Source organism: Sapajus apella, unplaced genomic scaffold (assembly GCF_009761245.1).
Source record: "Sapajus apella isolate SASKATOON/1434 unplaced genomic scaffold, GSC_monkey_1.0 scaffold22, whole genome shotgun sequence".
Classification (NCBI taxonomy): domain Eukaryota; kingdom Metazoa; phylum Chordata; class Mammalia; order Primates; family Cebidae; genus Sapajus; species Sapajus apella.
In genome coordinates, this window is record NW_022436962.1 from 7,800,582 (window position 1) to 7,814,504 (window position 13,923).

Consider the following 13,923-nt stretch of genomic DNA (forward strand, 5'->3'; position numbering starts at 1 on the left):
TCCCAAGCTTCACTTTAGCTCCTCCCTCATGAGATGAAACTAATGTCCCATTATCTTCAATCTGAAATGTAGAGTCTGTTATCTATAGCCTGAGCCTTTGCTTTTGTCTCGAGGCCGAATCCTCATCTTTAGTCACAACTCAACCCCCGCCGGCTCAGGGACCCTCCTTCACCTGGGTGTCCAAATTGAGCTGCTCCCAGAGGTCGTCGTGCAGAGCAGAGACCTCAGACTCCAGGTGCTCATACTCTACGGTGCTGTTCGTCAGGGCCTGCAGGGGAAGGGGTGTTCATCACCAAAGCATTCCTCCTTATCCCGCAACAGACTTCACTCCTCTGCTACCCTGGGGCCAGGATATCAGAGGTGTGAAAATCTGGGGAGAAGAGCATGGAGGGACAGAAGGAGAGGGGCGCCAGGCTGAGACGTTCTGATGACAGCCAAACACTAGCCTTACAAGAGATGTAACAGCCCATCCCACGACCAACTGAGATAAAGAGAAAATGAAAAGGGGATGATGTCACCTCCACACCCTCCTATTCTCCCCAGATTAGGGAATAAAAAGTGGAGGGCATAGCTGGGGGACACGACAAGACCCCATCTCTACAGATTACAAAAGTTATCTGGGCATGGTGGTACACCCCTATAAGTCCTAGCTACCTGGGGGCTGGGCAGGAGGATCACTTGAGCCCTGGAGGTTGAGATTGCAGTGAGCTGTGTTTGCGCCACTGCACTCCAGTGCGGGTAACAGAGTGAGACCCTGTCCTTAATAATAATAATAATAAGTATTATTATTATTATTTTAAAGTGGAGGGCAAAGAGAAAAGAGCCTGACGGAGGACATGTGTTCTCCGGAGGTTAGAGAGCCTCCTCCTTTCCGGGCCATGCTTTTATGGGGCTTTTGCTGCTGCTTCTTGGAGCCATTCTCAAGCAGTCTGTGCTGGAAGGTCTGCCCTTACCCACTGGGAGGTAGTGACCAGGGCAGCAGCCTTCTGGCCAGTGCTTTGCGTCTCCGAGGGAGAAGGCAGAAGTGGGCAGCAGAGGTGTCAGCGCAGCCAAGGAAATAAGTGCCTCACAACTTCACGCTGTCCCAAAGAAATCCCGGTACAGGCCCAGTTTGTGGGAAATAAGCTCATTTCCTCAGTGGAGCTTGGAATGAGCAGGCTGGCTGACGTGCTGTTTATTTGCAGGGCAGTGTTGAGGTTTTTGTTTATGCTCCTCTGCACGGGAGTACCCTGCTCTTGTCCTCTGAGGACAACTGGACAAGGACAGCACAAGCTGGGAGGTGGTGGCCCTCCTGTCTAGTGCCAGTCGGGGGATGTGTGCACAAACCCCGTGCCCCGGGTTACCGTGGTCGCCTGAGACAGCTCCACTCGGATGTTGATGAGCTGGTTCTGCAGCGACTCCTTTTTGTGCATCAGCTTCTCTGGGTAGGCCGGCTGGCTCCCAAACATCTCCAGCTCCTGGTGGGTCCCCATCAAGGCACTTTCCAGGCTCTCCTGAAGAAAGGCAAGGGAATGGCATGGGCGGCCCTGACAGTTCCTCTCTGGGATTGAATAGCAGAGGCCTGAGCCCTTAGAGGCTCACCAGGGAGCTGAGTGGAGGCTGTCCTTGCTTTGTCGGCTTAGTCAGGATAGAGACAGCAGCCCACAGCCTTCTCCAAGCCAGCCCCGCCCATGCACCCCAGCTTAAAGCCACCCCCAGCTTCTCACCTTCTCAGCTCGGAGCTGCTGCACCAGCCGGTCCTGCTCCCTCACCACCTTGTTCTGCTCACACAGTTTTCCCAGCAGCTTCTAGGGGCCCAGAGAGTGGGGAAGGAGAGGGAGAAAAAAGGGGATGAAGGACATAGTTTGATGGAAACCTGGGAGTTGCATTACAGGGCCTGGCCTCTGGATACCTGCTCCTTTCCCCTGCTGAGGAACCCTGGACCTTCACCTAGACCTTGGTGGCTCCTGAGAACAAGAAGACAGGCCTTCATCTTGGGAGGAAGCGAGTTGGGTTGAGAGGGCTGAGAGCCAAGTGTTAAACTCTGATACCCCTGTCCTTCCAAGGGTGGAAATTCACAAAGGACTGAGGAGATGATATGACCTCATCTCCTAGGCTGGGTGTCAGAACAAGCAGTCTTAGAAAAGCAGTGAGCAATAGAAACTGTCCCTCAGCCCCACAGAACCTTCTCCCTTCCCTCTGAAGCTCCTGTTCTTCCTCCTCCCTCCAAAGTCTCAGGATGGCTGAGCCTCCCTCTGAGGTCTAGTCTTGTCAGGAAGGAACTTCTCCCAGTCTTACTGGGCAGATCCACTACCCAAGTAGGGCTCGTGGTGATGGGGAGCAGACAGGTGAGGCCAGAAGGAGGGCTCATGCTTTCCTAGTCCACATCTTCATTTATGCCATTCCTCAAATACCTGCTTTGCTCCTTGCTACTGAGTCAGATTTTACCCTCTGGGCCTTTTAATTTTGAGGCCCAACTCAGTGCCACTTGTTTTGTCCCTCAACTTCAGCCCACATGGCCTTACTTCCCTGCCCCTGGCAGAACCTATTGGGGCTCCCCTTCACCAGGTGAACACCGTGTTACCACCTCCTGCTGCTACCTGGCGCCTCCCACTACTCTGAAGCTCCCTGAGGGCAGGCGCAGAGCTGTATTCTCCTTTCTAGTCACCTGCAGGGACTAGACGCCACGTTGGGCAGAGTGGACTGACTGATCTATCCCCCAACAAAGTCTGCATTCCCATTACAAGCAGATCCCACTGCTGTAGGCAAGAGGGCAGAGCACTCAGTGGAGAAACGGATACAGCCAGCATGGGAGGGAAGGGTGAGTAGGTGGTAGATCAGAAAAGAGGGGGATCAGGAGGAGGTAGGCAGAATCCTGTTGTGGTGAGAGAAGACATGAATCAAAGGTAGGAAGAGCCACCAGAAGGAGAGAGATGGATGGAGAGAGAGCCCCCGCAGAGGACAGCAGCAGGAGGCTGGAGGGGAGGGAGGGAGCAGGGAGCGCTGCTCTTACATCTGTGTCTTGCTCGTTTAACTTGTAGGTGTGGAGGCTGTCCCGGAACACTTCTGGATACGGAGGGACCTGCAGAAACATGAGGCCGGTTACTGCAGGAGGGGTAGGATAAGGGTACGCAGGGATAGGAAGCTGACATCACATTCCTGCTCTGCTCCTGCCAGAGACCGTGGTCCATCACCTCTGGTGGCTTCTGTTTCAGGGACCTCATTCTTCATCCCCTGGCTGGAAGCCTGGGATGGCCTGGCCTAACCCCATCCCAGTTGTCCTAGGCTGACTCTGGAGAGATCAGAACTCTGCTTGAGTCATGCTCTGTATTTCCTCTCCCCCAAGCACTAGGATCTGCTGTTAAGAGGGACTGCAGAGTGTGTCACTCCCAATGGCTTATTGGTAACCACCATGAGGACATCAGAGAATTCATGGCTGTCTGTGGGAATAGGAAATAGGAGAATGGTAGGAATGAGCATTGGGAACAGTTGAAGGCTATTGCTCTAGTAGACTTAATGCCAATCACAGGGCTTGTGTCTAAACAAAAATTGGCAAGAATTCAGAAGGGTCTCTGGGTCCAGCAAATGCTGCCTAGCCTTGACACCACATTTGATGACCACAGTACATTCTATACACCTTTAATATTAGATAATTCCATTACACCCGTCATGCTTTTAACCCCAGCGATGTCTGTCAAGATATTATAAATATGAAATCGAAATCAGAACACTAAGGAGCAGAGTTGCGATCCCCAGCATGGCATGAGATGTCGGTGCTGGCTATTTTGATGGTTTGGGAAATGGGCCTTGGGTTTACCCATGAAAGTGAAGAATGGAGGTGACATAGTGGAATTAAGGAAGGAAGACCAGGCCAAGCCTGTCTCCAGGCAGATGAGCAGGTTGGGTGGCGTGAGCCTCATCCTAGATGGGCGACTCGACCATGCACAAGCAGCTGAAATGGCATTGGCAGGGACCATGCTGCCAGGCAGAGGTCTTACTTGCATGAAGAGTTGGGACCTGGGGGAGGAGTTTTCCACCATGCGGTTCACCATACTGATGAGAGTCTCACTCTCACTCATCTGCAGCGGAGGAAGGAACGAACTATTCACACTCTGACCCACGTGTCAGTATCTCCCCTTCACCCACCTGTGCTTGTTTCCCAGGAAACAGGGGAGGGCAGCTGTCCCAGTACCCTGGGCTTGCCCTCACCCCTTGCTCACGCCTCGTGACCTCTGTTTCAGGACCAGCACTGAAGCGGTCCTTGCAGAAAGGCCATGGAAGGGTCTGGGAGGCCACTGGGCCCTTGCTGGAGGCACTGCAGAGGCCCTGCCTGGTGACCCTTCCCCAGGGTGCCTGGCTGTTGTGGGTCCTGTCCACATTGGCCACGGTTGTCATTTCCCTGCCCTGATCTCATTTCTCACACTACTTTGGACAAAGACCATAGAAGCAGTTGGAAGGCTGCTCTCCCCAAACTTGAACTAAGTGAAACAACCAAAAAAGAAAATCTAGGACCTGCTCTTTGGATGGGCCACCACAGATACAGAGGCCTGGCCCCTCTCCCTGCCCCTGCCCACCCTCGGCTCTAGTGCAGAAAGTGCTAAACACGGTTTCCAGAGCTGGGCTGGCAGCATCCATGATGATCTCAGATGATGCTAGGGAGCAAACAAGGAGGCCAAAACAAGCGAGCCACGTTAAAGGGACACCAGGCTCTCCAACACGTTCTTTTTTTTCAAGAATCCTTAGGAACATGGAAGTGGAAAGACTATTTGCCAATTAAAAAAAAGAGAAATGGAAAAAGGGAGTGGATGAGGAGGAAGAGGAAGAAAAAGGAGGGGTGGGAGAAAGGGCGAACCAACGAGATCAACCAGAAACGCCATCATTTCCCCCACTGGTTTCAATGGGAAAGGACCAAAAAGGGAAAATATCAGGGAATGTCCTTGGCTGTGTCCCTTTAACTCCATTGCTCTACAGGGGAAGGCAGCAGAAGACAGAGGGAGTTGTGCAGGGAAAGCTTTCTGGGAGAGAAAGTGAATGAGGACGGGAGGAATGAGCCACATTAGGGAAGATTATCTGGGGCTCCCATTCAGAGGGTCCCCTGTGTTTATTCCCTTATCTCCAATCTTAGTTGTCCCCACACTGTCCTTTCTTCCTCTTACCCCTTTTAGGCAACAGCCCGAATGCAGCCTTGCTTCTACATGTTGTAGGCAGGGCAAGGGCACCCACCACCCCTGTGTTTCCTTTCCCCCAAGCGCTAGGATCTGCTGCTAAGAGGGACTGCAGGGTGTGGAGTTCCCAATGGCTTGTTGGTAAAACTGTGAGAACATCAGTGAACCTGAATCTGCAGCATTTCAAAAGGCTTTCTGAGCAACTGATATTTCTACCTCTTTAGTCCTGGAATGAAAGGGCCTTAAGGGCCAGGAGCCATCCCTGCACAGTCAACTACAGATCTAGAGAAGTAGAGGAAGCAAGCAGGAGTGTTCTCATCCTGGCCTGCTCCCACCTGGGCTGCGGCTTTGGAGATCTTTCAGCCCGGGTGGGTTTTCCCACTAGGAGGATTCTTGTGTGCTACCTTCTTTCTCTCCAAAATGTTAGATTTTGTAAGAAAGCACCTAACCCACTGCCTCACACATAGTAAGTAGTGCTCATTGATATTTTTAAGTTTTGGAAAAACAAAATGATAACAGCAGCAAGTGGTGATTCCCACTTCTTGCCGATGGCTGACAAAGAGCTCTCATACCCACTCCCACTCGATTCTCCCAATAAATCTGTGAGGTTGAAAGGAAAGGGCAGGTTCTACAATGCCCATTTTATGATCGAGAAAACAAAGACCCAGAGAGACTGTGACATTTCCGAGATTTAAAAAAGAAATATCCTTGTAAATGGCAGAGCTAGAAGCGCAGCAGCAGTGTCTGACTCTGCCCTGGACTCTGCTCATCATACAAGACTGCCTTTTAAGAGTATTATCCTTGGCCAGGTACGGCGGCTCACGCATATAATCCTAGCACTTTGGGAGGCAGAGGCGAGAGGATCGCTTGAGGCTGGGAGTTTGAGACCGGCCTGGTCAACACAGTGGGACACCCATCTCTACAGAAAAAAATTTTTTAATTAGCCAGGTGTGGTGGTTGCACACCTGTCTGTAGTCCTAGCTGCTCATGAGGCTGAGGTGGGAGGATCGCTTGAGCCTGGGAGGTGGAAGTTGCAGTGAGCTGTTTGTGCCACTGTACTTCAGCCTGGGGAACAGAGTAAGATCCTGTCTCAAAAAAAAAAAAAAAAAAAACCACACAAAAAAGAATAATACCCTTTATCCCCAAGGGGGTCCTCTGGAAGGCTATTTCTGAAGCCCCCAGCCTAATGGCCCAGACCCTCTGTGAGGACAAAAGCTCCCAGGAAGGGACCCTGCTGTCTGCATTGAATGCTTGGACAGATGGGCTTTGTGGATGGAGTAGAAAGCCAATCACAAGGGTGACAGGGAGGACAGCTTGCCCAGGAACCTGGAGGCAGGCAGGCATTGAGCCTGCTCCTCAATCCTGCAAGGCACCTCGGATCTGGCTTCCCATCAGCAAAAGCCTAGGCCTCCCTGCCCTGCTCCGAGTTGGAATCCTGAGATCTATACTCACATGGCCCGGAATGCTCATGGTGTGGACAGAATGGGCTGCTCCCGGAGCCGGAATGCAATAGGAGCCATCCCTGCTTATTGAACTGTGGACACTGGTGCTTCCTGGTGCCTGAGGCATATTACAAAGGTCTGATGAGACAGGAGATGGGTCACATGGCTTGTGACTAGAAGAACCAACAGTTGCAGCTATAGCATCTGATTTTAAATGTATGTTTTTAGGCCGGGCGCGGTGGTTCACGCCTGTAATACCAGCACTTTGGGAGGCCGAGGCGGGTGGATTGCAAGGTCAAGAGATCGAGACCATCTGGTCAACATGGTGAAACCCCATCTCTACTAAAAATACGAAAATTAGCTGGGCATGGTGGCACATGCCTGTAGTCCCAGCTACTCGGGAGGCTAAGGCAGGAGAATTGCTTGAACCCAGGAGGTGGAGGTTGTGGTGAGCCGAGATCGCGCCATTGCACTCCAGCCTGGGTAACAAGAGCGAAACTCCGTCTCAAAAAAAAAAATTAAAAAAATAAATGTATGTTTTTTCCTGCAACTTTAAGAGCATGAACTCATCTTAATGAGGTCTGACACCGGCTTTGTCACACCTTAGATGTTTCCTCAGCTGTAAACTGGGTCAAAAGCTCAGAGTCACATTCCAAGTTCAGCTGTTCACTGGCTGTGTGATCTTGCCATGTTATTCAACCTCTCTGTGCTTTGGTTTCCTCAGCTATAAAATGGGGATAATGGCAGTACCCACCTTGCAGGGTTGTAATGAAGACTGAATGAGTTAGAGATCTGAAAAGCGCGTGCAATGGAACGGGGCGTGGAGGATGCATCCCATTATTGTAGCTGTTGTTATTTCCACCCTCCCAGGCTGCTTCCACAGGACAGTGTATATTTCTAGGCCACAGTTTGTAGCACAGATCTGAACTTAGGAGTATGTGCTTATACAAATGCCCAGCATAATGACCCCCTTGCCTGTCTAATCTCAGCCTCACAGCTTAAAAGACAAGAAAGGGTTAGAGCTCCACAGCAGAGATCAGGAGGCCAACTGCTTGCATCTCCTGGAACACTCATTGCCTCTTCAGCTTGCTCACCTGTAAAACTGGGTTGATAATACTCCCTCTGTCTGCACTGAATTCTCAGGATTGCATGAGCTGTGTATGCAAAGGGGATTTTGGAGGAACTTACAAATACACTGAGTGAATATTGCTTTTAAAATTATCCTAGAGAGGGTCTGTAGACCTCAGTTTACCAATTATGGAGTTTAGCAGCAACCTGTGAAATATGATCCGATGATGTCCCAGATTCAGGCTGAACTAAATCCCTAGCATTCTAGGCCCAGCCTAGAGCTCCCTCCTCCTCACCAGCAAAAATGCAAATTCCCACCTGCCCCCTGGGGGCAGTTCCATCTGAGCTGAGCACTGGAAAAATAAGAGGTGGCATTAATTATTCATGTGACTACTTATTATGCTTCTTTCCCCAGGAAACTCCCAGCTGTCCTAAAGGGCTTTGAAGAGAAGGGGTGTCGGGGGCAAACCAAAACATAAGCCACTTTGTTGTGTCCTGCTTGCACCAACAAAGGTTGTCAAATGGCTGGAAGAGGAGGAGGTGGGGAGGAGTGGAGGGTTCGGGAGGAAGGCAGTGGGATGGGAACGGGGGCACCAGCTCTGCCTACCTGCTGATCCAAATACTCTAGGTTTCTTTGCAACTGAAGATCTAAAAGTTCATCCTACCCGGAGCCCGAGGCCCAGAGGCCAAACAGCAACACAAACAAACAGGAACACACAAAAGAAAACAATAAAAAAGAAGCAAAGCAGTTAAGAGTTAGCGACCAGGACAAGGAGAGGCTTCTCCCTCTGCCCTTGAGGAGTTCTCAGGAAGGGAGGGGTTGAGGATGTGGGCAGGCAAAGTAGTTCTCTACCACCAGACACTCCAGGGAGAGGGGGGGCGTACGCAGACCCCAGTGCCATCTCTCCTAGGTCTGCCTAGGCCTCCCTGGGAGAGGTGAGTACCACCAGAGCAATTTAGGCAGCACTTGCTAACGGCTGTTTCCGAGTTTTCTGGAAAAATCAGTTGTTTCCAGATGTGTGTGCCTGCTGCGGGCAAGGCTTATCCGCTTTGGACACTGGCAGAGTGAGAATCAGACAGAGAGGGGAAGGAGCGGCCGCCCAGCCCCAGCCTGTCCAGCACTCCTCCACCCTGGCCTCCTGGTGCTGCTATGGAATCAGGTCAGCAACAGGCTTTCTGGACAAGGGTTCTGCCTGATGGTCCCAGTGGACCTCCCCAGTCCTCCCAGGTGAAGCATCTCATCTAGATCTCTAGGTGGTGGCAAAAGTTCTCAGGAGAACAAATTCCAGGGAGAGACACGAGTAGAAAGAGGCAGAGAAAAAGGAGGAGATGCAATTCGGAAATTTTTTTCTTCCTCAGTCATATCTCTTGTATCTCTCCCAAAAAGTGGCATTCCAGGCAGAGGTCAAATGCGAATTAACTATGTTTCAGGGGAAAGAAGTTTAGGAGATCTTGCTTCTTGTTAGGAGCTCTGGCCTGACTCTTCCTGCCCAGGCCCCTTCTCCTGCATGCTGGAGAGGAGAGGGACCAGGATATTACATGCTCCCAGATCTCATCCCTCCTCCACGGCCTGTGTCACAGAAGAGAAGGGGTTACTGGCACCAAACTTGATGCTGGGGCTAGAGTCCTGGCTGGGAGGAAGGAGGTATCCAGAGGCTGCTAAAAACCAGCCAGGCCAGGCACTGGGCACAGAGAGTCCCTGGAGTCTGCCCCAGTTTAGCTCCACCCTCGGTGGAGCGTGGTGTGGGGACAGTGCAGGGGAGAGAGGACGTACCATCTTATCGTGGACCGTGGGGGATGGTGGGTAGTTGTAGGGGAACAGTCCTGCAGGGACTGGCCTCCTGTCTCCCAGGTAATCATACTGGAAGAGAAAGGGATCGCAGAGGTAAGGGGTCTGGCTGGGACACGGAGTTCCCCACCAGCTGAAGCTCGAGGTTAGGGGTGTTTGCGTTCAGTCCCAGAGCAGATCCCAAACCGAAATAGACAGCAGCCCCCCTTGCAAGGATCTGTCCAGGTCCTCAAGATTTGAAAAGACAGAGCCCTTTCTGCCCTCTTATATGACAGCACAGTTTCTGGCACAACCTGGGGGCATGTACAGAAAGCAATGTTCCCACTCAAGAGGCAAGGCCATCCCCAAGGCAGCTCTCCTACAGACAGAACCGCAGGCCAGGGGCTCCCCTGGGCAGCACTGCTGGTCCTGCGGACACACAGCCCAGTGGCCCTGTGGCCCAGATGCTCCCACATCTCTGCCTCTTCTCAGTAGACGGTCTTAGGCTTCTGGGGAATCTCAGGGGATGAGGAAGGAAGGTCAGGCTGGTGGCTTACCTTGGGGGAGCTGATGGATCGCCTCATCACATAGGCAGCAGGGTCAGCATAGATGTCCTCGCTGCGAGGTGGCAGCCGCTCAAAGCGGGCACTGGGTGAGCGGACAGGGGAGTAAATGCGGGCACGGCTGTAGGAGCCCTGGCTGGGTGAGCGGGGCACAGAGTGGGAGCGGGGCTGCAGGGACAGGCGTCGCAGGGAGCTAGAGGCAGCATCCAGCTCATCATAATAGACTGGCTGCCGGGAGGGGCTGGGGATCCAGACAGTGCCATCCTGCCGCCCGTAGCCAGCGGGCTCCTTCCACTCGCGCAGCTGGTAGGCAGGGCCGCCCCCATTGCGGAAGGCGTGGCGCTTGTCCTCCATGGCCCAGGGTGGGCTGATCCGATCGTAGGCCGGCATAGAGCAGATGCTGTCTGGCCGCACCCCTGGAGGGTAGTACTGGTAATCATCGGGGTATTGGGAGGCGTAGGGGCCATAGTACTCAGGGACCCTGCGGGACACAGGGTAGAACCTAGAGGGACTGAGAGAGAGTAGACATTGTAAAAAAGGCAGACAACACAGGTACCCCCCACCCACCACAGCCCCATTTCCAGGTCCCCCAGCCCAGTGCTCGAATAGGTACACAGGGGCTGAGGTTTATTCCAGAGGTGAGGGAAAGACTCCTGTCCTGAAAGTCCCCGTCCTCAACCAGCTCCGCAAGGCTGGACATTGCTATTCAGAGCTTCAATCTTTCTCTTTAAAATGACATATCCCTAGGGAGAAACGGGAAGCCTTGGCAGCCATCTCCATCTCACATGAACCGCTTTATCAGATCTTTTCCGAGAGGCAAATGGAAGAAAGACTACCAGGTACTTGAAGGAGGGAAATGTAGGAGGGGCCAAAGGGTGGCATCCTGATTTATTTTATTTTAGAGATGAGGCCCGTTCTGTCGCCAGGATGGACTGCAGTGGGGCCATCACGGCTCACTGCAGCCTTGAACTCCTGGGCTCCAGCGATCCTCCCACATCCACCTATATAGTAGTAGCTGGGACCACAGGTGTGAGCCACCATGCCCGGCTTCCTGACTGTATGATCTTGTCAGGAGCAGAACCAGTGTTGGGACTCATCCCAAGTGATCCTCTCCAGAGCAGGTCTGATATTCCCAGGCACCAGACCCCCAGCGATGTGTGGCCACTCAGGCCACTAGAGGGCAGGTTCCTCCCAGGCCCCACGGCCTTCCTGAAGCTGTGGCTTGTAGTCCCTGGAGCTGCCCAAATCCCCAGGGAAGGAGCCTGCAGCCCCCATTTGCCCTGATGGACACCACTGGGCCCAATAAATGTCCCCAAATATTTCAAAGCCAGTCATTGGATAAAGGAGTAAATGGTCATAGAGTGCCGTGTTGGGACTAATGAGTTACTTTCTTTCTCTCTCTTTCTTTTCTTTTCTTTCTTTCAACTTCAGATAAATCATGGCTTTAAAACAATTAGAGCTGTTCAGAAATGAGGCCGGGAGTGGTGGCTTACACCTATAATCACAGCACTTTGGGAGGCCAAGGTGGGTGGATCACTTGAGGTCAGGAGTTCGAGACCAGCCTGGCCAACACGGTGGAAACCCCATCGCTACAAAAAATACAAAAATTAGCCAGGTGTGGTGGCTCGCGCCTGTAATCCCAGCTACTCAGGAGGCTGAGGCAGGAGAATCGCTTGAGCCCAGGAGGTGGAGGTTGCAGTGAGCCAAGATTGTGCCACTGCACTCCAGCCTGGGCAATACAGCAAGACTCCATCTCAAAACAAAACAAAAAACACAAAAATGGAGTGGGTTGGTCTGACAGTGAGTGAGTCTCAAGTGGGTGGAACCCTGGAGGAGAGGATGCTGGAGGGGGGCCCGTAGCTTGGATGGATGTCTGACTGTAACAACTTCAGGCCCCCTCCCGGAGCCTGCTGTGTTCTGGGCTCCCCAGCACGCCATGGAGAGGTGTTGGGGCACTCTGTCTTTTCTTCTGAAGGAAGTAGATGGAGAAACCAAGAATCAGGGACAGCAGCCAGACTCTAATGGTAGAGCCACAGGGCAGGAAGGATTCGGGCAAGCTGGGAAGCATGGGATTTGCTCCCATCTCAGCCTGGCTTCCGGCAGGTTTTCAACAGGGGAGGCCCCGTGGGCTATGACCCCACCCCCACGCTCTAGCCATAACACCATATCAGCCCCATCCTGGGCCCCGCCAGGCCTCACCTCCGAAGGTCTTCGGGAGGGGGTACCCCCCGGCGCAGGTTCACCCACTGCTGAAGCTGATTCATGGAGCTCTTGCGCTGGGCAATTTTGTCAGGGTTGGTGCGTGGCGGGAAGCTCCGCCGATGTCCCCCAGTCTCTCCGTCCTGAGGCGGGAAAGCTGTGCTCCCTGGCCGGCTCGGGGAGTGGTACTGCCAGCCATTGGGCTGGGCAGGCTGTTCCCCACCCCCTGGTACCCTTGGGCCCTCGGGGTAAGGGCTGCCCGGCTCTGAGGCTGGCTCCGGTCCAGCTGGGAGGCCATTGGCTTTCACCAGAGGCTCTTTCTTGACTTCAGGCCTCTCAGGCCTTCTCTCTGCCTTCTCACAGCCTCGGCCATCACCCTCCCCTCGAGTCTTGGCCTCTGGCTCAGGCTTGGGGAGGCTGTTGTGGGGTGGCTGGTGGTGCTTGCTGGGCGGGATGTTCTCCGAGTCTGGCTTCTCATGGCTGCAGGATGTTAAGGGAGATGCTGTCAGTGACTCCAGCCCAGCATGGCACGGGCAGGGGGTGCCAGACTGGGAAGGAGAAAGGCGTGGGAGGGATGGGCGGGGAGGTGGCCATGGAACCAGGATTCTATCAATTCCAGTTCTGCTTCCGAAGTCCCACTGCTTCATCTTCTCGCTCCAGCCTGGGCAATTATTATACAACCCAACCCGCCTCTGCCCACACCTGCTGTGTTAACTCTGCTCCCCAGGTCATCTCTGCAGGTCGTTCTCCACCACCCTCTGTCAGCCTGCTTTAGCCCAGCCTTCAAGCTACGGCCACGATTCATCTCACCCAGCCTTGGTCTTCTCTTTAGTCTGTCCCTGACCCAGCTCCCCAAATTGGGTTTGCACTCCCGTTAGTAACTGTCCTTGATACCCCAGTGACAAAGGCTTGTTATGGGGCAGCTCTCTTACCTACAGAAAGTTATTTAACTGCCATGAGTCTTGGCCTTCTCATCAGCAGAATGGGCATAATAACATCTCCCCTCCTCGAACTTCTGTGAGATATTTACGGCAGGCGCCAGGGGCAGAAGTTGCTGCTTTCAAACTCACATGCCCATAAACACGCTAGTTCCCTTCTCCAAAACACGTTTCTTCCAGGACTGACTTTCCGTGAGAATACAGGCCCCACAAGGGTAGGAATGTGGCAGACTTTCTTCCCTTGTGTTCCTAGCACCCTCTACAGTACCTTACACATTCATATTTACAGTAAGTATTTGTGAAACGAATGAATGAACCCTTGGAAATATGCCCCTTGGTTGAAGCGAAGATGGAAACTTGTGACAGTTTTCCCCCTTCAGATTCCCAAGCTCCACACATTCAAGCATCCTTGTTGAAACATTGCCTGGTAAACATTTCTAAGCTATGTGAATGGACCTGGAGTCTACACTGGGAAACCCCCTTCTCCTGGATCCCCGTTAGCACCTAACTCAAGACTCCCCAGCTAAGGGAGAGACAGACGCTGAGACCGTGGGTGATGGTAGGTGATGGGAGCAGCCATATGCTAAGAGTTTATTGCATGTCAAGTGTTTTACACGCACTCTGTGTAGGCCTCATGACAACTCTATGATGTAGAGTTGTATTTGCTGGGTTTTGAGCAGAGGAACCTTGGGTTCAGAGAGGGTAAGTCCCTTAGACTGAGGTCACACTGCAGCCAAGCGGACAAGGTGTGATTCAAACCTGAGTTTATTTTCCTCCAAAGATGGTGTGCTTAACACACAC

The 13,923-nt window shown here is 52.8% G+C and overlaps 1 protein-coding gene across 29 annotated transcripts in view; it reads right to left on the minus strand.

Annotated features, from left to right (window-relative positions):
* Positions 1-13,923, minus strand: part of PLEKHA6 (pleckstrin homology domain containing A6) — a 166,211-nt gene that overhangs the window by 29,176 nt on the left and 123,112 nt on the right. For 21 of the 29 annotated variants that reach the window (XR_004272149.1, XM_032288861.1, XM_032288854.1 and 18 more), the window contains 9 exons: positions 12,185-12,664; positions 9,980-10,496; positions 9,429-9,515; positions 8,262-8,315; positions 3,978-4,058; positions 2,993-3,061; positions 1,707-1,787; positions 1,344-1,493; positions 173-268 (listed from right to left, as the gene is read on the minus strand). Coding sequence is in view for 28 of the 29 variants with exons in the window: in XM_032288861.1 (XP_032144752.1) it covers positions 173-268; positions 1,344-1,493; positions 1,707-1,787; positions 2,993-3,061; positions 3,978-4,058; positions 8,262-8,315; positions 9,429-9,515; positions 9,980-10,496; positions 12,185-12,664 (1,615 nt within the window). In the remaining variant the exon portion in view is untranslated. The remainder of the gene's footprint in view (positions 1-172; positions 269-1,343; positions 1,494-1,706; positions 1,788-2,992; positions 3,062-3,977; positions 4,059-8,261; positions 8,316-9,428; positions 9,516-9,979; positions 10,497-12,184; positions 12,665-13,923) is intronic. The other 8 variants (XM_032288878.1, XM_032288879.1, XM_032288880.1 and 5 more) reach the window with 5 other exon arrangements.